Source organism: Ctenopharyngodon idella, chromosome 9, assembly GCF_019924925.1.
Source record: "Ctenopharyngodon idella isolate HZGC_01 chromosome 9, HZGC01, whole genome shotgun sequence".
Lineage (NCBI taxonomy): Eukaryota > Metazoa > Chordata > Actinopteri > Cypriniformes > Xenocyprididae > Ctenopharyngodon > Ctenopharyngodon idella.
This window is the reverse complement of record NC_067228.1, coordinates 18236345-18264038: the sequence shown is the minus strand read 5'-3', so window position 1 is coordinate 18264038 and position 27694 is coordinate 18236345. Positions and strand designations below refer to the sequence as shown.

Here is a 27694-nt window from a genome sequence, read left to right as displayed (position 1 = left end):
ATGCTATTTTGTCTTCATGTCTAAATATTGTATCAATATATAGCCATACATGGTCAATGTATATATATTGCAGTACATTGAATAAATATAAGCACTAGTTTCCCATATTATGTAATATATCGCATTATATTTTGCAGTATATTTCCATATTCCCATATATTTTTGCTACGTAAGAGGGTCTATGGTTGGAAAGATGCTTGAGAAGCCCTGCAGCAGTCAACCTGAAGCTTTCACCTGCACACCCACTAAAGAAAATGGTTCAAAATGGTTTTTGCTCAATATCAATATAGAGGGAGATCTGTTAGTGTTTAAAGTTCTATTTTTTTGGAATTTAAAATGGTTTCTGGTATGTGTGAGTTTTTGGCTTTACCACTGTGCTGAAGAGTAGTGGTTAGGCTGAAGTACTTAGTTTATATTAAGATATGACAGATTATAATTGGCTTTTTGGTGCATGGTTTAATACATGCAGGTGTGCTTGTGCTATTTATAACTAAATGTATAAAACATACAGTATATATACATACAGTTAATTTCAGTCACCATTATGGTGGTCAGTATTTGCTTTAGTTGTACAGTTTGACACTTGACTTGTTAACGTTAGTTGTACTTTGGTTGTGGTGATTGTGTTTGTTGTGGAAAGAGAAGCTGATGATGTTGTCTACATGAGAAAAATACAATCAATGATAGCTGCCTGGTGTCATCCAGGATTCATTCAAATTATATAGTTTTTAATTATTATAGCAAGGCTGTAATTATAAACTCATACACCAAAATATAAATCTCAATGGTGACATGCTGCATTGCATCATATAACAGAATATTATTAAGTTGAAATTAACTGTATTACTGTCTACATGATCAAAGATTAGACCACTAGATGATGACAACCTCTTCATCATCAAGTTGTCAACATCACCTGACCACATTTCCCTTGCTATTTTTGCCACAGCTAAAACTATCCCCGTTCACACGGATCCGCGCAAATGACTAAAAACGCTGTATTATGCATGCCAGACAAGTAGTTGGCGATGTCACTTTGTAAAGAAAGACTACGCGTCTGCACATATGCATTCTTTTACAGAGCACTCGCCTCACGCATGCCTATCCACCTTATTTTTACAGTTTACTGGACTTTGATGTTCTTATATTCTATAGCGGTTAATAAATTGGAAGTCTCGCACATTCACAGAAAACACCTTATTTCCGCTTTGAAAAATAAGGTAGATAGACTAAACACGTAATACACGTGCACGCCGTCATCATTTTCACAGATTCGCATTTCTGCAGCTTACATGGAGATGATAAGGATATAATTTTCAAAAGTTTCCATTTTCAGGCCACCAAAACACCATCATCATCATCATCATCATCTAAATTAATGGCCAAAACACATTCAGCTTTTAGTTGAAAACAGCAGCAAGTAGAAAGCCCCTTAGTCAAGAGTAAAACTGCAAAACTAAAACAAGCATCACAATGATGGTGACTTCAAACTAAACATTTTCAACAGAAAATCATCATCATCTAAACCTCTGTTAATTCTCAATAAGAACTTCTTTAGATATCTGACAGAAATAGCTACCATGGATTTCACAGTTTTTTTCCTTTTTTTTTTTTTTTTTTGGTGTCAACCAAAATTCAAATTCATCAAACAAACGTTGGGTTAAGACGTCAACCCGATTTTCGTTTTCAACCAAAATCCAATGTCTGATCGGTGTCGGAGTCTACATCCTGTGCCTGCTGGGTAAAGGTGGAGATGGAGTGATGCTAGAAGAATATTCTCACTGGAGTGAAGTAAGCAGTTATGATTGACAGGTGATGAACATGCACAACCTAACTTCTGTTTACAGCTAAATTTGTTAAAATTTATATATTTTTTATTCATTTATATCTAAAATATATTTATTATCTAAAGAAAGCTTTCTGAGAGAATCTCTTTATATTTGTTGTATGAGTGTCTGTTGTTGAGTGTGTGTGATAGTGTTTGAGCAGCTGCAGTATCTGTCAGTGTTCATTGATCATTGATAAATTCACAATCCAAATTTAGTTTTATATTTTGTAGCAGATTTGTGACAAATTGTATAAATAAGAAAGCCCATAAGGCCTTATTTATTTAAATAAGAATGCACTTTCTTAATTTTTATTTGAATCCCTTTATCAATTTCCAGTTTAGAGCTGATTAAATGATTTTCATCTATAAATAAGAGACATTTTTACTTGTATAATTTCAATTTAACATTAAGAACACTGCAGTTTAGCCACTGATGTACAAAATGTACAAAATGATTTTACTGTAAAAGACATAAAATTGTTATCTCAGCAGATTTGTTTGAGGTTCACAGTATATGAATCATTCTTCATCGTCATCATCGTCGTCGTCATCATCGTCGTCATCATCGTCATCATCATTGTCATCGTCGTCGTCATCGTCGTTGCCGTCATCATCATCATCATCATCATCATCATCCTCTGTGTTGATTGTTCCAGAGAGCACATCTTCTATCCAGTTTTCCAGCTCTTCAGGTGACGGCAGCTCATCATCATCAGGTATGTCCAACCAGACACTGTCCGCCTGTCATAGAGGCCATGAGTCAATAGACTTACGTCAGCAGTAAACATTTGTTCTAATAATAGTAATATTAATAATAAAATTATCGTTATGTACCATGACAGTGTAACAGATCCAAGCAGAAAGAGTGCCTTCATAATGAAATCAACAGATCTGGTTAAAAAATTAAAGTATTGTACTTACATCTGTAACATTTACTATGCCAATCTGTGGTCTAAAGAGGTCAATCTTGAAGGTCTTCTCCCAGTATGGAATGAGCTAAAAAGGTAAATGTGCATATGAAGAGGGGTTTAAAAAACAAAGGATTTTACTTTCATTTTCTGACATCCATTTCATATTACAGTATTACTGACTCAATATAGTCATGCATCTATATCCAGACTTATTTTAGTCACCAATGGGAAGTTGTCTGGGTCGATCCACACAATACTCAGGTCTGGATTGTGTGTGTTGTCTCTGGCCACCTCCTTCAAAATCTCCAAGAATTCAAAACCATCTAAAAAACAAATTCAAGGTCAAGTCCTTATCTCATTAAGTCATTTAGTTGATGATACTTAAAACAAACAAAAATCATTTGGCTTTATGAGGAATTAAGAGAGGTGTCCTGAAACTGCACATACCAGGGTCCTCCTCTTCTGCAAAGGCTACAATGTGAATTCCATTCAAATCATCCTCCTGCATAAGAAAACAGTTATTTCAGTGTATCATTGTTTTATGATATCTTCATGTATTCCTCCACACCACATCAGGGTCTGATCACCTTGTCTGGGCATCATTTTTGTGATAAAGCTGACTTTTCACTGTCCCATTTATTGCATGGCCATTTACTAAATAAATACAATACAACAAAATATTGATTTGAGTTTAAATGATTTTATAACTGCATATCTTAAACCGTCTGCTAAAAAGAAAAAACAGCCCATTACAATATAACCAGACCAACAATATTATACTAATATTAAGAGTGAAGTAGTCTGGGGACATTTTTATTAAAATCGATAACTGAGATGGTGCAAGATGGCATGCAGTCACATTTGTATGAAAAGAGAGAGAGCAAGTCCGCAGTGTGATACGAGAGGCATGAATGTAAAGCTAGTTTTCCCTCAATAAACTCCTAATTACTGCTTATTTATAGTAAGTAAGGTGGTAGTTGTAGAGGTTATGTTTATGGAGTAGGTTAATGGATCTAGAATATGGTCAAGAAAAATAAGGCATTAATATGTGCTTTATAAGTACACAGCAAAATCCCCAGAGTTAAATCAACTCTGCTCAGATTACATATGGTCCCTCTCTATATAGTGTTAAAGTAACACTGAAGCAGAGTTTAAGTTAATGAGATAATTAAGTGATTAATTAAGTTATGATTGAGCATAAGTGATGAACACCTGCTGTTAACAAGCAGAATCACTAAAGAAAAACACAATAACTACAAATGACTACCAGCCACAGCCTTAGATGAAATCAACTGAAGATAAAAGACATTAAATCTCTCAAGATCTGAATAACAACTCCACAAAAAGCATATTATCTCATTAACTTTAACTGTTATTTTAACTCTATTTAGAGAGGGACCATATGTTCTCTGAGCAGAGTTGATTTAACTCTGGGGATTTTGCTGTGTACTAATAAGCAGCCAATATGGCGGTAATATGAACGCTAAAAAGCAACTGTGAATATGTGCACCTAATCTAAAGTGTTACCAAAGCTTTATTTAAAAAATGTTGCTCACCCAGATCTCAAACATGTCCTCTGCCCTGAGCTTTCTTAGAGTTGGTCTGTGGAGATCAATAAAGGATATCATCAGTAATGTTTTATGAGATCAGTATAAAATACCTTTATATTTATCCTTCAGAAAATCATCAGATTAGCTTTCCTGATTACCTCCTGTGTTCAGTTATGAAGGCCACCAGCTCTTCCTCTGAGTTGGGTTTGTCTGGAATGGTGACTGGTTCCTCCATGAAGGGCTCATAGAAATCTACTTCATTCATCTTCAGAGTCAGCTCTTTTGCCACCTACAATGCAAAAATAAGAGCAACTCATCTCATTCTCATTTCAGAGAATTACCGCCTTCCCAAAAGAAAAATAATCACACAATGATAAAGATCTTCTGAACATAAACAGAGCATAAAATATCATGATACTCACAGATTTCTCAAAAGTGGCAAAAAATTTGATAAAAGGCTGAAACTGTTCGGCTGCCTCTTGGAAAGCAAGATAATCTGAGGAAAAAAACTGGGAGGTGAGGCGTTGAAGCTACTATGTATGTATGCATGCATGCATTTGATAAAAGGCATTACATTAAATTACAGTTTTATTGTAAATGGAACCTTTATTTTTAACAGTGTTGGCTAACAAAGTGGTGACTTGAAATAAATGACCTCTGAATGTCAACTAAAGCATGAAACAGTAATAACCTACAATGCTCAAGAGAGCTCATAAGGTTTCCTTTAAAAACAGAACTGCAATGTACAGACATTTAAAAATGTGTTAACATTTATTGCATGGTATTAATTCATACTATGTAGATGTGTGTTTGAAACATGCAGAGATCAGATAACTGCAGCTGAAGGATATAATTGTCACTGAACATTCAGATACCTCCTGCCTCTCATAGTCTACGCACACATACTCACGTTCAGACTCCCGACTTTTGAAGAAGCCAATGAGTTTAATGTCTTCTTCCATACGGTCAAAAGCTCGCAACTCCAGAGTATTGTCAATTATCTCAACTGGATCTTCCAACAGCTGAAGCATGAGGGAGAGAAAGGCAGAAAGTTAAAATGAGATAGAAAAGCATTAAAACAAATGAGATGTCTGGAAGTATGATAAATATAGATTCTTTACATCAAGAATGAATTCCACAAGAGTGTCTGCAGAGAGCAGTCCATCATATTCAATCACACGGTCCTCCTTAAAGACATAGACGCTGCCCTCCTCATGTAAACCTTCCAGTGAAACACATACTACAGTCATTCATCATAGCAGTGGAAAATACATTGTATAGTGCACAGCCTTTATAGCCTATCATCATCCATTAATGCAAATCTCCTGCAGGGATTGATGTTGTGTTAAACTATAAACTATAAATATATTCTTGCATTTCTTTAACTGTGATATTTAATGATGAAAATGCTAATAATCATGTATTTATCTCTCTTTTTTCAGAAAAAAATAAAAACAGTCAGAATAAACAAGATGAAAACTGCGAAAATCAGCACCAGTTGCATTTATATGAAACAAGAGCGCAAGTTCGTGGTGTCATACGGTTCACAATGATTTTGTAGAATACGACATGTTCCTGCATGGATCAACATATTTTGTTAATCCTAGAACTTCCCCTAAGGGAAGGGTTTGGTTTATCTCTAAAAATCAGAGCTAAATGATAGATAAATAACACTGATGTAGAAGCACCTAACTCTGGTTGCTAGCCTAAACTTGACATAAAATGTAAACTTATCCCTCAAATCTGATTGGTTGATTGGAATGTTATTCCAGGATCAACAAAGATACTTGGTGTACTTGGTGAAATCACGTTCACCGTGTGATACGAGAGGCATAGAAGTAGTTCCACTTTGAATAGAGTGATACACCGTTGCCATGTATACATGTTTTGCCTCACCTAGTTTCTTGGCAACTTTAGCATCTTTTTGGGAGTCAACCATTCCAAAGCCAATATTCTTTTCCTCCAAGACTTGAGCAGCTAACTGTGAAAAAACAAATCATGATTTGTACTGTAACAGCATGTTTTGATTTATCTTATTTAGTATTAGTTCAGGCCCCAAGGAAAATGCCAAGACAAAATAAAATAAAAAGGCCAATATATATAGCGGTATATAGCATTATTTTATTAAGTTAGTACCAAAAATTATCCACAAATTCAAAAAGACACATTTTCAAACAAAAATATTTCTTTACTTAGAACAAGAGGAGTTGTAGAGTGCACACAGTTTGCCCTCCACTTTGAGACACACACTATGCACTTATGCACTATGTACTTATGCACTATGTACTCATCCATGTAGTGTGTGAATTGTATAAGGTTATTTTGTCATTTAACAACAGAGTCTGATCCCCCCTCCCCCTCCACTACGTAATTAAAGCTGTGACAGTTGAGTGCATGAAGTGTCCAACATTCCACGCTTCGTTTTTTCCGTTAATTTAGTGCATCATCCGGGTATTTAAAGTGCACTTTTTCTTTTTGGAATTTTCTGTGTGAACGCACTATTTGCACTTAAAAACGCCATAGAATAGTGCATAAGTACGCGAATTGGGACACACCTATAGACTCTCCCCCAAAAGCAATATAATAATATGGGGAAGAAATGCTGAAGGAATTGTTGGAAGACACGAGTTAAGCAGCTGTTTATATACACCCAAGCATTGTAATTTAGAGGATTATATAAACATGCTTCAGATTTTTGTTAAAAAACCTTGTGTAATGTTGCTGTGAATATTAGACGTACAAAGAGTACCATGCACACTGTCACACTGACATCATAGTCTGGATAGCGAATCTGTGAGCCATGAATTTAGAATAAAGGAGAGCACACTTATGTAATCATTTTAGAAGTGCTCTTGTTCCATAAATACCCTGGTGTTCTGCTTTCATTATGATGCAAGTAATTTGAATGAATGAATTTTAAAAGCCAATACTTTATGACCAGTTTCCTAAGCCCACATTCAGATATTCAGAAGGCCCTTAGAAGCTATCAGGTGTACGGAATATGAAGTGCCTGATAAACATGGTGACTGAAGATGTCCACTTTTTTAATCCAGATAAATACAGAAGTGAAAAAAGAGAACCATGTGAAGATGGACATGTCAGTCAGCTGCGGTCTGTGGGCCTCTAAACTGATATTACTACATGCAGCATGCAAAAACTGTATTTGAATTTATGATGACCACCCAAATCCATTTTGTACAGAAATAAAAAATACCTTAATTGAATACCAGAAACCCATTTACACCCTCACAAAAATAGGCCTAAATATAATGTATTTATTTTTAATAACCACTGCACAATTGTTGAAGGCCGTACTGTCTATAAGCAATCCCATGTTGCTTTGCTCCAATAAACACTCTCTGATTTCCATTCAGTCTTACATTATATCATGCATTCACACTTGACTTTTCTTCTCTTACCTCTAGCACTAGTTCTGTCATTTGTAACTGTTTCTGCAGCTCTTTTGCAGTTGGCGGAGGAGCGTGGTAGAACAGGCAGAGCATGTCGTATTTCTTCAGGGATTTGCGGTAGTTCTTGTCATCTATGTCCAAGACACGGTCTTTGCCATCATAACGTGGGAATTCGAGGCCTTTCTCAGCACCAGCCAGGGTAGAGAGACCCAGAGAGGCAAGCAGCAGGATCCAGGTGGTCTGCATGGTCTATACTAGTGACTAAGACCTTTCCAAAAAGAAAGTGAGAAAAATAATAATAAAAGTCAAGAGTTATTAACAGAAATAATTACAGTGCCAATCGTCCAGGCCTTCTTCCAAGATAGATGTACCCTTCTTCTGAAAATTCAGCTTTCTTCAGCAAACCCTTGACTCTCTGCCTTCTCTCCCTAGCTGAGACAAAGAGTGGCTGATGGATTGTGCTGGTAATAGGATGAGAGAGAGCAGGCAGGATACCTTACATAGCAGTGTTCTTCTAACCCTTTTTTAGGAGCCCAGTTGTTTCAGGGCTAAAAATACCCTAGTTGGACAGCAAAGGGACAAGAGCACTATGGGAGAGTGATTAGGCCACAGCTAATGACATTTGATGCTGAGAGGGGGAAAGAGTGATATGAAAACTTCAGTGCAATATAAGACAGATGTAAACAAGAGCAAATACTCTATTTCCAGTATGTTAATGTGTGAGAGATGGAAAACAGCTTGCGGTTAGTGACAAAGTCATTGTGCACATGAGTGTACTGTACTGTAACCGGACACTTGTGTACATACGTGTGTGTGTGTGTGTGCGTGCGTGCGTGTGAGTTTCAAAAAAAAAAAAGTCATTTGCACAAGGATAGATGGCCAAAAGTCTTAATTGGAATCTCTGATGGAGGCAAGAACCCTGGAGCATTATCCCTGCACAGGACACACAATTGGTTATTAGAATTATAAGAGCATTATAGTATATATATTCCCATTCCATTTCAGTTTAATTCTCCATGAATGAAGGAAGAAAGGAAGGAAGGAACAAACTAATGAACGAACGAACAAATGAATTGACTTACTAAATTGCATTAAGTAACAAATTATGCCCACAAGCTTCTAAATATGTTATTTTGTCCCCAGATCTCACACTTGTTACATCTGAATCACATTTTATAACTGAATTTGAAGTCTGTGTGACTTTAAATAGAATTTGTTGTCATAAAAATGACACCAGCAATGCCCAAATTAGGATTGGCTGTCTCAAGGATTCCTGTCTAATTGCTCTGGACATTCCTAAAAAGTCTCTTTCTAATATTAACATATACACTGTCTTAAAATTAGACTTAAAACACAACATCAAAGGATAAATCTTAAATCAAACCCAAATTGCTAACATGCTTTACAAATCTCTCACGTTAGGAGATGCAACTAATCTCATATCATTATGTCCATATAGACGGGTCAGGGTTCATTGAAGGATGTCTGGTTGCCTTTACAGATAACAAAACACTGGATGTATGTCTACATCTTTGTACTTGTGGTACTGTATGCTCCCTTCTCTTGTACACTGTGCTTATTAGTATTAGTATTACAACATCACAAACAGTTAGCTGATGATGTTGCAGATATATTCCTCAGTAAGCCACTGGTTTAGTCTTTGCTGGAACTAGGTGACATTGAGCTGCCAGTTCTCAAGGAGTTTACTTATGACGCTTGTGAGTGACTCGTGTAGGTTCAGGGAGGCTCCGATTTTGCCAATCAATCATCACAGTGGAAGCAGAAAGAAAACAGTGGAGAGAGAACTTGGTTGTTCCCGGTTCTCTGTTCAGTATTTGTCTCAACTGAAGTTGCTCACTGAAACCATTAGATGGCATGTGTTTCACTGAATGAAATTCAATTTTCAAAAGGTTTGGGGTGAGAAGGAAAGAAGTTCCTTTTAATCAAAATTACACCATCTCAATTTTTATGTTTACTACATTCATGAATACTTATTTGCTGTCACACTTGAATGATTCCTTTCAATTTATCACACAAGATTTGAAGTCTGTATAGTGGTGTAGCAAACAATATAGTCACCCAGAAATTGCAGTAGGCCTTTAACCTAATTTTTAAAAAAAGAAAAAAACACATTTAAGAAAACCACAATGGACACATGAAACATTTAGCTGAACATTTCAAATGAAACACAGCTTTGGACACAGCAAACTGTGACATTCTAAATGAACCCGGAGTGTTTTCTGTGTTGTAAGACTTGACATTTAAAGAAATTTAGCTTCACAAGCACAGAGGCATATTGTTGGTTTCAAGCTGTGGAATGCTGTGGATTTGTTCTTAAAGTGGCAACATTGAACTTACCTCTCAGTTTTCTCTATCTCTTTATGTAACCATCTGTATCATTTCTCTCTTGGTTCTTTCCACACTCTTAAAAATAAAGGCTCTTTATTAGCATTGATGGTTCCATGAAGAATCTTTAACATCCATGGAATCTTTCCAATGCACAAAAGTTTCTTTTTTAGTGGAAAATGGTTCTTTAGCTGTTCTTCACATGAAGGAAATTATGAGTTAGTAAGATAATTATGAGTTAGTAAGATAAATTAGGATTTATTTTAAGAACTAATCACAGAAAGGCTCTTTGGGAAACCAAAAATGGTTCTAGCACCACTGCAAAAACCCTCTTTTGGAAGAGTTGTACCAAGTGATATTCTATGAATGATGAGTTACAAATGACAGATGATTATATGACTAAACATCTAAATATTAAAGTAGGCTATATATATTTTATTTAATTATATATTTACATATTTAAATATTTCATAATTAAATTGATTAATGAAGGAGTTTTAGAACAGACGGGTGATCACTTTGGATACAGAATAAATTTCTTGCAGTCTTATTTTCTTTCTTTCCAACACAGATAAGGTATGATGTTGTTCCTTTTTACTTACTCAAAGACAATGTAAGAAAGTATGAGAAATGGAGAGAGAGAGAGAGAGAGAGAGAGAGAGAGAGAGAGAGAGAGAGAGAGAAGGGGGAAAGGTGATGGAAATGTTTGACTTTCCACTGGCACATAAAATGTTTAAAAAATGCAGAACAATACAAGTAAGCAAGGTCAAGTTTACCCTACATCAGTTACACATCTCCTCACCTTTCTCTCATTTAAAACGGACAATTTTTCAAGAGACTGTCTCTGGTTTATTTGATTTACACACAAGGGGTAAACCAGTATAAATGCATGCAAATAAAGTTGTAAGAGCACTGTGATGTGAAGGCATGGCTGATAAGAATCAAAAGAAAGTTATATGTAACACAATAAAGGGTGTGGGGTGTAACATAACATTCCCAGTTACTGGAGCAGAATCACAGCATCGTGACCTGAAGGAGAGCTTATGCAACTGACTGGTCATTGACTGAACATTGATCAGTTATGCAGGCAGCAAGAGCAGACAATAATATAAAGTTATTAATCTACTTATATCCTGATTGTGTTATCTCAGGTATTCTTCTCAGTTTTATACATTCAGTGCTGTACTATTATGAACAATATTGTCTTACGCACTAAAATGCTCATTTCCAATACTGTCATTTGTACTTTGTTATTCATTTATAAGCTACTTTTTATATATTTAGCTTCTTGTTAGATGATAATGCTTTCATTGCTTCTGAACTTGTACTCTTCACAAAGTTCTAATTCAATCTAAAGTGAGTTTATTTGGATTTTATTATATATAACCAGACAGAAAATTCTGAGAAGGTTAAAGAAGGTACAAAGATAGCATGGTACTTTTCCATGAAGTCTGTCATCATGCCTCACCCAATTCCTGTTGCTGGGTGTCAACCTCTGTACCCTCCAACCTTCTGACAACCATTGTACACTCTCTTAAAAAAACTTACCAGAGCTGTCACTGGGGTGGTACCCTTTCAAAAGCTGTCACCTTTGTACCTAAAGAATGCATATTAGTACCTCAAAGGTAAATATTTTGTTACCAAAAGTGTACCTAAATGGTGCACATTAGAACCATTTTAAAGAATACCATCCCAGTGACAGCTTTTGTATCATTATTTTCTGAGAGTGCAGTTTTTACTTTTTTTGTTTGTTTGTTTTTTGCTCTGCAAATAAGTGACTCGCTGTGTGTAAAAACAAGCCAGAGCTCAGAAAAAATAATGATGGGCAAGAAATATGTTTTTTTATGCTCAGTTGGGTAATGAGAGTGGAAGAGAGCGCTGTTCTTTCACTCCCTCCACCTACATTTCCTGCTGGTACTGAGACTCCAATCCGCGACCTTCAGGTTACGACTCTCTAACCATTAGGCCACAACTGCCCCCAAAAAGCACTATCTGTCTGCGTGCTGACTATGAGGCTATAAAGAAAATAAAGAGAACCAGTGTGCTGTATTATGCATTAAAGTAATGAGGACACAGATCTTAAAAAGTATGGCTAATGATTAGAATCTAAAGGGTCATTTAATACGTAACACAATAAAGTGACCTGAGGGGTGTGAGGTAATGTAACGTTCCAAGGTACTGGAGCAGAAAAACAGGAGCATGAGATGAAGGAGAATTAATGCAAATGACTCATCATGGGCTTAACATCATCAGTTATGCAAGCAGCAAGGTCAGATATGAAAATGATCCATCTTTACTTCTATCTTGATCAGTAGTTCTGCACCCTGTGCTAATCCGGTTTGGTCCTCTGATGACTAAATATCAGCGTGGTTCCTCTGAGATCTGTTACTACATGCCTGAAAATACTCCTAAAGCCTCTTGATTAACCCAACATCTATAAATATTTCCCTTTTCCATTCAGATGCCTTTTTGTGGAATGATTTCATTAGTGGAAGAATTTCCTGCACAGCGGAACTGCTTAACTGGCCATCTATATAGAATTTTGGGAATGTGTGGCATCCGTGTTTGTTTTGCTGTGGGTTCTGGTGGAGAACAGATTGATCATATGAGATGCTGAACAATGCTGTTTTTCGTGTGTCTCTGCCCTGGTGTGTGATTGCTTTTGACAGGTTTACATTACTACATTACCTTGACAGGGATGTTGTTTTTGAGGAATTCTGATGTTATATGATTCAGATACTAGTGTAATATACCACCACAAGAATGAAGAATATGTCAATGTTGACGTTAGTTGTCATTTCGTACACTGCAGAGCAATAGACAAAAACAAAACATTTTGGTTCTTCAAGACAACATTTAACAAACATCCAAGCAGCACTGAATGTCCCATTTGACAGTAATTTTACAACATAAAACAGTTACAAACAAAAAATAAGATATTTCATAATAAGACAGTATTTACACAATAATGGATATACACATACACAACATAGATGTTATTCATCACCATAACATAAGTTGGCAAACATTATAAAAAGTTCAGGTAAACCGTAGTGGAAAAAAATATATACTTAAATGTATTTGAAATACATTTTTTTGTGCTAAGTACTACAAATACATTTTCATATTTATGTGAACCTTTATACCCTGCAAGTGTACTTTTAGTATACTAAACTGGTATACTTAAAGTCTGCTAAATTGAAACAATTAATTTTGTACTTAATGCACTTTAATTGTGTGGAAGTAGTGCTGAGGTCCAAATAAACATATACTTAAGTATATTTGCATTTTAAAACTGATATTATACAGAGTTCCTTATTAATAGTGATATTAAAACACATTTTAGACATAATATTAAGAAATGTGCATTGTGCAAGAAAGAAATAAAGTTTAATAATAATATTATATATCAATAAGTCTTAAGTGATATGTCAATAAATATGTTAATGGATTTGAAGTATACTTAGTATGAAATAAATGTATTTTAAAAATATTTTGGTATAGTTTTTTTTTTTTTAAGTTAAAGGCACCTGAGCTAAACACACAGTAAGAAATGATAACCTTGAGTTTTAAATAAATTATATAGGAATTGTGGATGATACTATTATGAAATGCTTGCGAACATTCTCAAGGGGGAAAAAAGAATGAGGCATGTGCCATTATGTAAGAGTCATTTCATAATCAAATGCACGAGTTTGCATTTGCATTTCATGGTGTGTAGGGGTTGTCAAATTTTTTATTTGCAAATAAAAATTATACCACCCAGTTGGAACAAAATCTGTAAATGAAGTGTTTTATCATTGTTGTTTTGATTTATAAAGTAAATTGCCTAATAACTAAAATATTTGAAACTGAAATTTCAGGTAATTTCAGAATTTTCCTCCAAATGTCTTTTATTTAGATAGATAGTAACAACAGAAAATCAATGATTTGTAAAAGAACGTGTTATGTTAGGTCTTATGTTAGTTTCTGAATTGCACAGTAACAGTAACAAGTTACTGCATGTGTTGCACGTTATCTGTAAAGGTGCATTCTCATCTGAAGTGACATATTCTGCTATGAGTGCACTTCCCACAGTTATGACCTTCAGTCCTGAAGATAATGGTCAAGTGGTCAGTTTAAATGTGTATGCCTAATAGATGGTGAAATAGATTTGTTGTTCTTCACTGTGTTCTCCGGCTGCAACAATGAACAAAGAGCAGCCCACGGTATTGTTTTGCCAGTACTTTTCCACTGCTAGTAGTAGCAGGACCAACCTCAGTCAGGAGGAAATACAGTGAGAAAAAAGGGTCACAGTAACATTAACCAAACAGAGAAGCAAATAAAGAACAGCTCTGTATCTAATGAGATGCTGTTAACCTGAAGAGGTAAAATAATACCTGTTGAATTAATGCATTCAGACTTTCCTTTGCATATCACACTGCATTTGCTCTCATTACGCATCAGTCTCAAGTCCAACAGTTCAGTTATAATACTACGATTCTTTGGACAAAATATTGCTCATGGATAAATAGTAAGTTAAAAACTTGCTGAACTCAAGGTTAGACAAGGTTATCCCTTCTATTAGGAATGTTGAATCTCCCATACAGGCGAAATGGAAAGCCGCAGGATCTATCGTATCATGGCCATGTATTTTGGACATAGTCAAAACAGAGTCTTTCACTCACGGGTTCTTGGAACGTTGTCCCCGTTTTTTTTTTTTGTTTGTTTTTTTTCCCATTCTCAGAAAGCAACATCAAATCCAGTAGTGACACACCCTTATAACGACCTGCAAGGGTTTTACCAAACACAGGTGCGAGGTGGAGATTAGAACAAAACAATTATTCACCTACGCATTTTCTTCCTCAACATAGTCACTCATTCACCTCCATTCCTAACTTACATCTATATGGAAAATTACTGTGCACAGATATAAACTGTCATGCTGTGGAGAGAGGGAGAGAGAGAGAGAGAGAGAGAGAGAGAGAGAGAGAAACAAGGACAAGTGACAAAGCAGTGACTGTTTAAAGGTGAAGTGAAGAATTTCTGCACCACTAGCGGCACTGTGAAACACTATATCCTTTACAATGCACTTGTTCATTTAAAGCAATGCATAATTTGTGTTTTATATTTTCAAAAACTAATTTACATGTATTTGAAGTAGTCTACTAGTTCTGCAAATTTCAACTACTGCGTGACTTTCCATCTAAAGGTGATGATACATGGGGCAACTTTTTGAGCAATGTTGCCGAGTGATGTTGCTTGGGCACTTTCCCATTAAGAAAGGGCAACAAATTTCTATCTGCATACTTTAGATCAAAATTTGTTGCCCATTATCAATGGGAAAGTGCCCAAGAAACATCACCTGGCAACATTGTTCAAAAAGTTGCCCTGTGTATCATCATCTTAATGTGTAAAAACAATTGTCATTGTGATTCACCATGTACATATCAGTGCCTTATATCCCAGAGAATACATATATTAGTGGAATGGATGATTCTCTTTGCATGTGTGTGTAATATGTATAATATTTCCATGTGAGGTCATCTTCATCACTAGCCATTTTTAAATCTTCCTTAAGAACATCTTTTTTTTTCTGTCGTTTTTAAATGTGCTATAGAAATAATGGTTGACTTGACTTATTGTCTTCATATTGTAGATGGATTATCATATTTATGCAGGATATTCAAGGATAAACAAGGATATTCAAGGATAAACAACAGGACTAAATAACTTTATGCAGTATTTTGATGGCAAAGTTATGAATGTCATAAAACACAGGATAATCATCTCTAAAAGACATTATGGAGCCCCTAAAACTGTAATTTTGAAATGCAGTGGTGTTTGGAATATTACAGTCAATTGTTTGCAATATGACAGATGAATTAAAGAATTAAAAATTATAAATAAAAAGCAACAACATGCAAGTATACAATACAATATATTATAAGATTTAAAGTCAAATAACCAAGCTCACACAGTTTGTCGTTCTCAAATGAATGTCTTTTTATTCACCCGCAACTTTTGATAATAAAAGTAGCAAATGTACAAATCATTTGTGTATGTCTGATTAGATCAGAGATTGAAAGCAATAAACTCCTTAAGCATCTTTTTAGCTTATGGAATGTTTCACAATGAATCGATAAAGCCCATATTATGCAACAAACGGAATCTTAAGGGATGTACACATTCTAAACTAAAACACAAAAGAAATATCTGGTATCTACACACCATTCAATACAAATGTACAAATGTAAAACAAGATCCATTGAAATCAAATAAAACACAAAACCCTTTTGTTGTCATGAAAGGCCATGTTAAAAAAAAGTATCTTAGAGGATGATGTTAAATGAACTAACATAACAGTCTATTAAAATTCACATTATCAAACACAACATAAAAGTGCCTTCAAAAAAAAAAAAAAAGAAGAAGATCATTTACTTCTAAGTGCATGGATAAATATTCAAAAACTTTGGGTTTTGGTTTGAAAATCTGTAGTGTATCCAAAACCAACAAGCAAGTTAGTATGGTATTGGCAGAAAAAAAATGACATCTACGCATACAAGTGTTCAGTGTGTGCTATAAGATGCTCTGTCTACTACAAATAAAAGAAATAAAAGAAAATTGATATTTTGTAAATTCAAAGAGATCATATCAGTTTTGGATGATGAGTACAAACTATTAGGCCTCAGATAATAACATGTCCCAAATTTTGTAATTTTACATTTATGTTAATTTATTACACCTTAAGCAATAATATAACTGTATTGCTTCACTGAGATTGAGGTCAACCACAGTATTGACTTCAGTGATTCAGTTATAATAAACGCTATGAACCAGAACAAGATTAACTGTTAGTTGCAAAGAAATGGGAATCACTTCAGTAACTTTGACAAGGAACACAAGAGTCCAAAACCAAATCATTAATTTGGGGGAAAGAAGCATAAAAGAACAAGGTCTCTATTGAACTTTCATTTTATTTATTTACCTCTTTTCCAATACAAAGATATTTTTATAAAAATGGATTTAAAAAAATACAATTTTAATTTAAAATGTAAAACAATGATCAGCCAATTCAACCCCAGTTTATTTTATTTGGTTATGATGAAAAGGATTTTTGAAGGCCGATAAAAAAAGTATGAGACACAAAATAAACGTTGCACCTCTTCATAATAATTTTGCTGCACCTTTGGGTTCAATTTTCATTAAAATTATGGGCTTGGATATCAAAGTATTAATACATTTATTAATACAACATTGTGAGTTTGCACTTAAAAAAAAAAAAGTTACATCTGTTTACAAAATCCCTCACGCCCATTTCATTTTCAGTAAGGCCATCCACCAGTTCTCCTTTGTCTGAACAAACAGAGCATTCAACAACAGATCAACAACAGGTAATGCCTGTTACCGCAGCCATACTCAAATTCTTCTTCTAGAAGAACAAGATATTATTTTGCGCAGCAATCAAAATCGGACATCCCAGTCTTAATAACCTGTTTTGGGATATCATATTATCAGATTACAACATTAATGACAGTGCTCTCGAGCTAGAGTCTTTCCTGTGGCGGTTCTTAGGGTCATTCAGTAACATCCACATAGCCAGTCTGTGCATTTTATAGTTGATTTGTTTTGGATCGAAAACATCTTGAAAGCATTTTTCACATTAACTATGTTATATTCCCAAAATAAAGACAAAGCAGGGTCTTTACAGCTTATGCTCTGCACAAAAGGCATTTTGGTGTTTTTTCACCCTCAATGAAAGTAGCTCTAAATACAAAGAAATGAAAGTACTCAGAAAAATACAACAAATTGCATACAGAGTTACAGTTACAATTTACATTAATGGACCTAAATAGTCTTACTTGTATTTGGGAATGTACAGCAAGGTACCAGGTTTAATCAGACGGCACAACACTTTAGTGATATGACATCTTTTTATGCAAAAGATTTTTTTAAATAAAATCTTTGAATATTATGATAAATTTCCCAACTTTTCTCAATTAAAATTCATAATTTTCACAATTTCCATTTCACATAAAGAGGAAATACAATTCCAGTTACACTAGTGACAATATTAAGGCAAAATTCACCAAGGAGAAAAACAGCAAATCCTACAATTGCTTAACTCGACCAACCATAAGCTATATAAAAGCTCTTGTTTCAATAATGCATTTGGTCATCAACATACCACAAGGAAGAGTTTAAATATTTTCAAGGAGTGACTTGTGACACAGAGCCAAGGAGAAACAATAAATAACTTCTATCAGAATGATCCCCAAAAGGAAATTATAAAACGAAAGAAATTACACTGTAAATATTACAGACCCTAGATGACTTATAAAAACAAATAGTTCATATAAAATGTGCTGTCTTTCACGCAGGCCACATTACAAGGAGAAGTACACAAACATGAAGACACCCACTGAACAAACCAATACAAGGCCTAAGTTAAGTAACAGCTTGATCTTTGGGGATTCATAAAGCATTTGACGGAGAGCATCTTCATCTTCTTCAATGACTTTGGGTTTGACAAAAGACCTTTTCTCCTTATGACAAATCCAGTCAAATACTTGCAGGCAGCTCTCTTCATCACACTTGACTTCATCCTTCTCTTTCACAAGCTTTGCATGACCATTGCTGTACAGCTCCATTGGTGTGGATGCCTCTGTGCTGGGGGTCGCAGGATCTTGGTTACAAGGCGAGGGCATAAGGAGTTTCATGTCAGCCCCATCAAGACATCTCTCCTTCTGGACATCCTCAGGCACATCTTTCTTTAGGACACCATTGCCATTAGTGAGTTTGTACATCTCCTCTCGTTCAGTCACAGGAACCTTAAGCAGCTTTCTCAAGCCCCAAATTGTGGTACGCTTGACCTTCTCCACTTCTGGTGGTTGTGTGCACAGACTGACACCCACAGCCACCAGCCCGGAAATCCAAAACAGCCCAGCAGCAACGTACATGTAATGGATATGAGTAATGAAAGCTGGACGCTCATCTGGCTGGTCACATCTTGGCTCACGATATACAAAGCCAAGGATAAGGCGGGTGGTGCCTAGCACAAACCCAGTCATACCGCCCCAAAATGCACCGGTCTCATTGCAACGTTTCCAGAAGACTCCGAGTAAAAAGAGGGCAGCAATGGGAGGTGTGAGGTATCCTGCAATTTCCTGGATGTACAGGTACATCTGACCTCCTTGCATCTCAATAATGACAGGCACCCAAGCGATGCTGATAGCCACCATGAAGATCACAAACATCCTGCCGACCACCACCAGCTCACGGGAGGATGCACATACACGCAGCATTTTATAAATGTCCAATGTGAAGATGGTGCTAGCGCTGTTAAAAATCGAGTCCAGGTCGCTCATGAGGGCAGCGATCATCACAGCCATCATCAACCCTCGGAGACCCACCGGCATCACGCTCATGACCAGCCGAGGGTAGGCGATGTTGGAACAGCCAGCTTGACTGCCACAAACAGCCATGCAGTGCTCTGGTCCGATGCATGCCAGCTCATCTGGGAACAGTATTCGTGAAATCATTCCTGGAATAACGATGATAAACATGGGAAGGATCTTAAGCATTCCTGCCATAAGTGTGGAGCCTTTGGCATGGACGATATTCTTGGCAGCTAAGACTCTCTGGACGATGACTTGGTCAGCACACCAGTACCAAATGGATGAGGGTGTCTGACCCAACAGAAAGCCTGGCCAAGGGATGTCCTCATCAAGCGGTCCTCGTAGGAGCTTGAGAGAATCTGGCTTGGGATGGATTCGGCAGGAGTTTGTGTACTGGAAGCTGAAGTTGCTGTTAGCCAGGATGGCGGTGACATTGGGGACCGCTTCCATGTATTTTTCCCGCACCCCTTCCAAACCGCCTACCTTGATCAGACCCATGATGCTAAGGGTCAATGCACCGCCAATCATGAGCACGGCCTGTAGAGTGTCTGTGTAGATCACAGCAACCAGTCCACCGGTCACTGTCAGGAAGGCAGTCATAGTGATAAGCAAGACGACTGATAGGTAGAGATTCCAGCCAAGAGACTCCTGAATGAAAAGAGCTCCTGCGTACAAGTCCACTGAGAGTTTAGTAAAGACGTACAGCAGAAGTGAGAGGGCAGCAAAATACATCTTTAGCCGCTTGCCTCCGTAGCGCTTGGAGAGGTACTCTGGCATGGTGTAAACTCCACAGTGGATGTAGACTGGGATGAACACCCAGCCGAGCAGCTGCAGAAGAAGGAGGGCATTGAACTCCCAGGCGCCCACTGCAAAACCACTTGCTGCACCAGAACCAGCGAGGCCAATGAAATGCTCGCTGCCGATGTTGCTGACAAACAGTGAGGCGCCTATCACCACCCAATTCATAGTTCGACCAGCCAGGAAGTAGCCACTGACAGAGCTATGGTTGGACTTCCACATGGCGAGCAGACCAATTACAAGCACAAGTACAAAATAAAGTGCAACAACTGCAATGTCCGCCGCCTCCATCATTGGTCCTTTATTTAACATGTTTAAAGTTACTATCACAGTTCAAAATGCAATTGTCTGAAAAAATAGGTTTATTTGAGTAAAGATGCAAGCAAATGCACATAAAATCTCTTATTCCTTTGGTTTGCTGTCTTTCTAGAAGGAAACGGAAGCATCCGCCATCTGTCAGATGAATTTCTATTTGGTTTGTGTTTGGTTTAGATTTGATTGGTAATCCAACGGTGCTCTCATGAAGCACAAGAGTTATTTTGGGGAGGATGTCTCTGGCTTCTGGTCTAGAAATGGCAAGAGTTTACATTCCTGCAAGACAGCAAACACAGAAAGAAAGAGAGAGAGACATGGCATGCATTAGATCAGGTGTAGATCATTCATTATTACTAGCCACTGACTTTAATTACCACAAAGAGGGAAAGATTTTCAAAAAAAGATTTTTTGATAACTGTTACAGTAGTTATTCTGTTAAACAATATACATAGACAATATACAATATACATTTTTGCCCTGTTTCACAGATAAGGCTGAAGCAATCCCAGACTAAAATGCATGTTTGAGCAGTTGAGTCAGTGCCATTGTTTTGTCTCAAGATGCAGACCAGTAAGGTTTTTTTTTCTAAGGCACATTTACAAAAGCTACTTAAATGTCCTGATTGAACTAAGGCCTACTCCTGGCTTAATCTAATTCATGTCTGTGAAACCAGGCCATTATTAATTTATCAGTATTGGAAAATATAGGATATTTAATTGCACTTGCTCATTTCACCATTTTTACATTTACAGTAGATTAGCTTTGCCTCACTTAATATTTAAAAACACTAATAACACTGTAAAACGCAATCTTTAGTGAATTTCAAAATTAACATTTTTCATACAGTACATTATAATGTAGTGCTGCATTTAAAATGACTGACATAAGTTCATAGTGTTTTTTCTTATTTATTTAAACAAAATAAATATAGAATTTTAGTATTAGTCATTTATCAGTTATCAGCCATAACATGAAAATAATTATCAGCATATCACGGTCAGAATTTTAACATCAGTGTATCCCTTAAAAAGAAATGAATAACAGCAATAAAAACAAAGACACTGTTTAATAAAAGTTACCAAGTCTCCATTTTCAAATATGATGATCAACATGATAACAAAACAGTCATCATAATAATCAATTTCAAGCTTTATCAAAACAATTGTTTTCCCCAAATTTATTTATTTCTCCCTTTCAACATGTATAAGAATTCAGATCAATTTTTTAGACTGGATGTTTTTACATCTCTGTCATCATCGCCTGGCTTTAGCGGTTGCATAACTTAGACATACGCAAATGTTCCGCATCACTTCCCAATCCACTGCTCTGCCACCTGAAAACTATACCAGCTAGGACTTGAGGCACTAAGTCTTTGTGAACCATAGGGCAGATTATTGCATAACACTACACTGGTGGGTTCTAACAGCCAGATTAACATCTCATCTAACAGCAAGCTTATGGTCAGACTGCAACAGCTCTGACAACTATCCAAGCAGTTTGGTCATATTAATGTTGAGGTTTAAAGCGGAAATGAGAAAGAAAAATTTAAAAGTAATCAAAATGTTAACACACTACCAGATGCTTATCCCAATAAGTAAAAAAACTAAGGAACATCAATAAGCAGTGACTACTGCCGCCTGTTGGTATTACTAAGAAATTTCTCCTGTAACTCATTCAGTATGTATATCACATATATCAGTACAATGCAAACACTGTTTCTCATGTTACAACACTGGGAGCCATATGCCAAACCCTTACCAAATAACATTACTCTGTTTATGCCCCTCTCACTAGATATGACACCATGACTCTGTCACTGTATGACACAACCCGTGCTGATGTTATCAGTTTGCAGATGCACATTAGTGCTATAAATTTAGCATAACTGACAACACATCACAAATGACACAATACTTACAGTCAATACTATAAAAAAGATGCCCTCTGTGTTAAAAGGACAGTCAAACTTAATTATTTCACCATTTACTGATCCTCGAATCATTCCAAACCTCATATGACTTTCATTCTTAGGTGGAGCCAGGCCTGGCACCAGGACACACGTATTTAGGGTGCATTTATATTTCTCATGGGGGCCAGCGAACAAATTGAAATCGCATGGTCCCGTTTCGGGGGGTGGGGGGCAGGCTGGAGGTACGACAGACAGGGATAACCCACTCTGGTGCCTACCCAGTGGAGCACAAAAAAAGATGGTAGGCAAAAAAACAAGTCTCGACAATGAAAGTGAATGGTGACCTTGACTGTCAGTCTGTAACATTGTGCCTACCACCTCTTTTGAGTTCCACATTAGAATACGAGTTATAAAAAATTAATAAATGATGACATCATTTTAATTTTTGAATGCCATGCCATTAAATCTAACCACAACCACCCAGTTTAATCTTCTCATGGATCCACTGGTGGGCCAAGAAAAGAAAAGAAAAAAAAAAAAAAGACAGACACTTGGAGGAGGGGGGTGGGCAAGGAGGAAAATTTCCACTGCTAGTCAACTCACCTCACAACAACTCCAAATGTGCTCTAGTAACCAATGGCAACGACTTATAGATATATATATAAAAAAACACATGACAGTAAATACAAATGAAATCTACACAATGTATTCAAGGATGGGTGACTAAAAACAAAGACCTACACTGCTTATTCACACTCATGTCCTGTTTGGAAAAATGTGATTCATTTTGCGTGGAATTTTACGACGATGGTGAAACATCAACACGCGACTCCTGCGAAATTTCTAGAAGCAGCGCTTCGCCGGACGGGACATTAAACGTCCACTACAACAGAACGATGTCTTTATAGTAATCAAGACGGTTACACCAGTTGGAGTGCTGGCTATTTGCTGAAGATAACAATCAACATTTTCGACAAAGACAAAATATTTACTCACCCTCCAAACCTGTATGACTTCCTTCCGAATAGCCTAAGTCACCATTCATTTTTAATCTAAATAATAAAAGTGAATGGGGACCGAGCTGTCACGCCTCCTTGCTCAATTTGAAATGAACTATCCCTTTAACTCAAGACGTATGCTGCGTCATGTCATTTGAAAAACAGTACCTTGGAAGATTTAATATTTATCTTGCAGATATTTACTACTAAATGACGGAATTCTTCGAATATGGCGCATTTCTATGCTGCTACAAATACAGTCACTTTACAAGACCTATTCTGTTATGATCATTGGTTCGGTACACTGCTCAATTTATTTTTGACCTATACAATGGTTACACTTAAGATACAACTTACCATTTTTGACATATTCTTGAAATAAAGAATTGATTAGCGTGTGTTCCTAGAACGAATGAACTGCTCCAAGCGAGGTGATCCTCCACATCAGTTTCTGACAGCTTACACGCAGAAGGTTGCAGGATATGTTCGCTGTCAAAAAGGTCTTGAAAAGTTCAGAAATTGTAGATTTCAGTCCTTCGGAATGAATGGTGCTGTGAACGCGCCTTTTATAAACATCCATCCGTTTCTTCGTTCTTCCGCCCTTTACATTTGGTGTGTAAACGTGACGTGGCCTGGTGGCCAAAGCTGTAATTTGCATAATAAGTCACGCCTACTGTATATATCACAGGAGCTATTGTTTCATGACTTATCACCTCTTCTTGTCCCTTACTTAATACTGGAAACTGCCAGAAATCACCCTTCTTTTGCCACGAGCAAACCTCCAGGACTAAACAAGACACAATCTTTGGAAAGGCTAATTCTAAGCTTCTTAGGTTTTGCAGTCAAAAGAACAATCTGGAAATGCACCATAAGACTCTTGAGCAGTGGGGTTAACAATGCTTATTAAGAATGTTCTTTACAAAGTTGGTTTACTTTAGTTTCTTTTCATTGTATGCATGTTATCATTTCATCCAATCCAGCAATAGATTTTACAGCCTGTTGATCATTAGGAAGTAGCTAACTAAATAGAATTATAGTCAACTGACAGATCCACAGGGTCCTAATCATCCCACAGGTGCACCTGAAGTGTACACTTACACTTTGTAGCTGAATAAAACACATGAATAAACTACTCATTGATTATGTTCCATCTTTAATATCCTGTGAGTGATCTGGGTGAAAGTATCAAGATAATTTAGTGACATGATGTCATATGCAGCTGACATGCTCATGAGATGATATCACACAAAATAAACAGATGAAAAGTGCAGTGAAATTAAATAGCAAAACATAAGATAAAATTGTTTTTCCAAATCAGCTGAGATGAAGTTGTCATTTATGAACAAGGGCAGTTCAAGCTTTCTGTAATTCCAGTAGCCTATATCAGGTTTGGTAAACCTAATTTTTTTAATTAATTTTTATTAAGATAATTAGAAGATATAGGCTATAATTTTGCAGAATTTAGATTTACCACCAGATGTAGATTAAGGCATTCATCTTGCTTTACAAATAGCTTAAGACATGTTATAGATGCATATAAGGTATTGTCCCAAAGAAAAAGTCGCTATATAAATATTTAAAGCTGTTTCCAAAATGGTTTTGTCAACTATCCCGTGATCTTTCCGAGTAATTTTCCACTGAAATGACTAACTACATTTCCCACAATGCATGAGCGCAGCTCTTGCGTATTTCTTCCCAGACTTGCACTGCACGCACGCGCAGTGCTTTTGACCTACACAGTCGCAGGAGAAAATGGCAGCGCTTGGACTGGGGCTGCAGGTATGACATTCTGAAAACCTTGGTAGTTGTATGAAAAACCACGAATTGTTTGGCTTCGTATCGTTAAATATATGTGATCTTTTGAAACTAATTATTTGACCGGGTTAAACCAAGGTGATTTGTCTGATAACTGAACGAGGCCTTGACAGGCAGTGTCTAATCCGCAACATGTACAGTGAGTCAAACCCTGTGCTCTTGTGAGAGCCTAATAGTCCGTTATCAGGTTAATAATGTTGTATTAGCTGAATAGATTCATTTTTGTTGTTCATTCATTCATAGTTGTGCAAAGGACCTGATGAGTTTCTGCTCCACACATGCTGAAGCATACAATGCTGAAAATGTGATTGGACATATTATGTTTTAAAACCTATTGAAGTTAAATGATCATATGATGCAGTGTAGTAGGTTTTGAGACGCAATGAATGACAATACTGAAATGAAGAGCATATGTTTATATTTATGACCAGGTCGTGTCATTGAGAGTCTGTTATATTTGACATGTCTGCATGTAAGATACTCTGTTTCTCTCTCTTCAGGTGCGCCAGTTTAGCACCTCTGTGATCCGACCAGTAGCAAAACTTATCAAGGTAAAAAAATAAATAAATAAATAAATAAATCATTTATTAATTTAATTCATTTCACACCAAGACAAAAGAACAAATACATATACATATAAAGTGTCTTACACAGTATAAATGTATGATTTTGCAGTACTGATACTAGTATTAATTATGGTGTTTTGGTGAAATGCACAGACATTTCTGTGTGTAATAGTATTAAATTTGTTATTTAGCTCTTGATTTAACTCTATGAATTAATACTGATAAACTGCCATAGTAACATAACTGTTTTTATATTAATATTTTTATATTTATGCTGACTGTAATAGTGTAAAAGTTTTTCTTGCACATTAGGCTGTATTCATACCATACTATATTTCTTCAGCCCCCAATCCAGGTCTATGGGGTCGAGGGACGTTATGCTACTGCCCTGTTCTCTGCCGCCAGCAAGCAGAAGAGCCTCGATAAGGTTGAACAGGAACTTGGACGCGTGTTTGTGAGTTTTCCTTTAGATTTTGCTGTTTGTTTCTGTTTGTTTTACACTGCTTCAACCAGTTCTGGATCTTTCATCTTCCTGCTTCCTAGAGCCTGATTAAGGATCCTAAGCTGTCAAGTATTGTGATGAACCCCCATGTCAAGCGCAGTATCAAACAGAAGACTTTCATTGATACCTTGACCAAGGCAAAACTCTCCCCCATCACCATCAACTTCATCAGTGAGTTTTCTGACCAGCCATTTTATTAATTCACTGAGAAGTACTGTTATTTTAATCACAGCGTAGAAGTAGAGTTTGCACATATTAAGTCTGTAAGGAAGTGTCCTATATTCAAAAGATGTGAATATTGAAATTGATATTTGTTGCATTTAGAAAATCGAGAACAAAGCATATTATATATTTGCATAGTTTTCAATTATTTTTATTTACAGATGTCCTGGCAGAAAATGGCCGCTTGAGCTTGACCCCTGATGTCATCACAGCCTTTGGCAAAATGATGAGTGCCCACAGAGGAGAGGTCACATGTTCAGTCACCACTGCTCAGGTAAGCCGTGCAGAAATGTATATTTGTTTGCTCGCCTTGTACACATTTCTTTTTTTATTTTAACCTTAATATAATTTTAAATGTTTTGTTTTAAAAGGTTATCTGCTTTGCATAAAGTTTGATTAAAATTTGAGTTAAATATTTTAGTGTCTTCATTGTGTGTGATTATGCTGAATGTCTGAACAGCCTCTGGATGAAGCTAATCTTGCAGAGCTGAAGGTGGCACTGAATGGTTTCCTCTCAAAGGGAGAAACTATCAAGCTTGAGACCAAGGTAGGAAGGCTTGTCCCAGAGGGTGGGCTTCATGTTATTTTGAAGTGCTAATTTTAAAATAAAGATACATAGTTTTTTAAAGAGGGTATTCAGGTCAGCATAATGTTTGGATTTTGATTTTCACTAAAGTTTAAAAGAACGCAAGTGTTCTTTTCCGTGTATCACAGCAGAGAAAGAATGTGAAAACTTTGCCAAACATTTAATTTAGACTAAAGCAAAACCTTCATCTGCTCGTATGTTTTGTCGTCTGCTCATCCTTGTGAAAATGAACATGTGCAATAAATTGCTTCTATCAAAGTGATTTCTTTAATTTATTATAATACAGATGTTCATTGTCTGTTTCTCTTCCTCCTTCCCACAGTCTGATCCCTCTATTCTTGGGGGCATGATCGTGAGCATCGGCGATAAGTATGTGGACATGTCTACCAAGACAAAGATCCAGAAGCTCACCAAGCTGATCAGGGAGACCTAAGTCCTGTGGACTGTCCAGACCTACTCTAATAAGATTCAGGAGTTGAAGAAAGGGCGACCTCTCTGCTATTGTGTAGTTGAATGACCTTGTCCAGTTGTGTTCCAAATAAATATTGTATAACATTTGAA

The 27694-nt window shown here is 36.4% G+C and overlaps 3 protein-coding genes across 5 annotated transcripts; 1 reads left to right on the top strand and 2 right to left on the bottom strand.

Annotated features, from left to right (window-relative positions):
* Nucleotides 1-711: 711 nt before the first annotated feature.
* casq2 (calsequestrin 2) lies at nucleotides 712-23948 on the bottom strand. 3 transcript variants are annotated; one of them, XM_051905354.1, is made up of 12 exons: nucleotides 23800-23948; nucleotides 7709-7967; nucleotides 6186-6270; nucleotides 5411-5511; nucleotides 5200-5311; nucleotides 4712-4785; nucleotides 4448-4578; nucleotides 4296-4341; nucleotides 3187-3241; nucleotides 2962-3062; nucleotides 2750-2824; nucleotides 712-2569 (listed from the first exon to the last, which is right to left on the bottom strand). In XM_051905354.1, the coding sequence occupies exons 2-12, from the start codon at nucleotides 7943-7945 to the stop codon at nucleotides 2348-2350; spliced, it is 1239 nt and encodes a 412-aa protein (XP_051761314.1). In that variant the 5' UTR covers nucleotides 7946-7967; nucleotides 23800-23948; the 3' UTR covers nucleotides 712-2347. The 3 variants fall into 3 exon arrangements, with proteins under 3 accessions (XP_051761314.1, XP_051761313.1, XP_051761312.1); XM_051905353.1 differs by lacking the exon at nucleotides 23800-23948 and adding an exon at nucleotides 8071-8234; XM_051905352.1 differs by lacking the exon at nucleotides 23800-23948 and having other exon boundaries at nucleotides 7709-8193.
* Nucleotides 16006-24042, bottom strand: slc5a3b (solute carrier family 5 member 3b). Its single transcript, XM_051905351.1, has 2 exons — nucleotides 23800-24042; nucleotides 16006-20811 (listed from the first exon to the last, which is right to left on the bottom strand). Exon 2 carries the CDS (start codon nucleotides 20530-20532, stop codon nucleotides 18412-18414), a length of 2121 nt encoding a protein of 706 aa, XP_051761311.1. The 5' UTR covers nucleotides 20533-20811; nucleotides 23800-24042; the 3' UTR covers nucleotides 16006-18411.
* Nucleotides 24043-25113: 1071 nt separating this feature from the next.
* Nucleotides 25114-27694, top strand: atp5po (ATP synthase peripheral stalk subunit OSCP). Its single transcript, XM_051905355.1, has 7 exons — nucleotides 25114-25221; nucleotides 25758-25808; nucleotides 26167-26277; nucleotides 26367-26496; nucleotides 26709-26821; nucleotides 27008-27094; nucleotides 27456-27694. Exons 1-7 carry the CDS (start codon nucleotides 25195-25197, stop codon nucleotides 27564-27566), a joined length of 630 nt encoding a protein of 209 aa, XP_051761315.1. The 5' UTR covers nucleotides 25114-25194; the 3' UTR covers nucleotides 27567-27694.

Coding starts and splice junctions, on each gene's coding strand:
- casq2 (XM_051905354.1), bottom strand. CDS start 7,945: ATGCAGACCACCTGGATCCTGCTGCTTGCCTCTCTGGGTCTCTCTACC. Junction 2,825..2,961: donor ACCCAGACAACTTCCCATTG/GTGACTAAAATA, acceptor TTACCTTTTTAG/CTCATTCCATACTGGGAGAA. Junction 2,570..2,749: donor GCATAGTAAATGTTACAGAT/GTAAGTACAATA, acceptor CCTCTATGACAG/GCGGACAGTGTCTGGTTGGA.
- slc5a3b (XM_051905351.1), bottom strand. CDS start 20,532: ATGTTAAATAAAGGACCAATGATGGAGGCGGCGGACATTGCAGTTGTT.
- atp5po (XM_051905355.1), top strand. CDS start 25,195: ATGGCAGCGCTTGGACTGGGGCTGCAG. Junction 26,497..26,708: donor CATCACCATCAACTTCATCA/GTGAGTTTTCTG, acceptor TTTTATTTACAG/ATGTCCTGGCAGAAAATGGC. Junction 27,095..27,455: donor CTATCAAGCTTGAGACCAAG/GTAGGAAGGCTT, acceptor TCCTTCCCACAG/TCTGATCCCTCTATTCTTGG.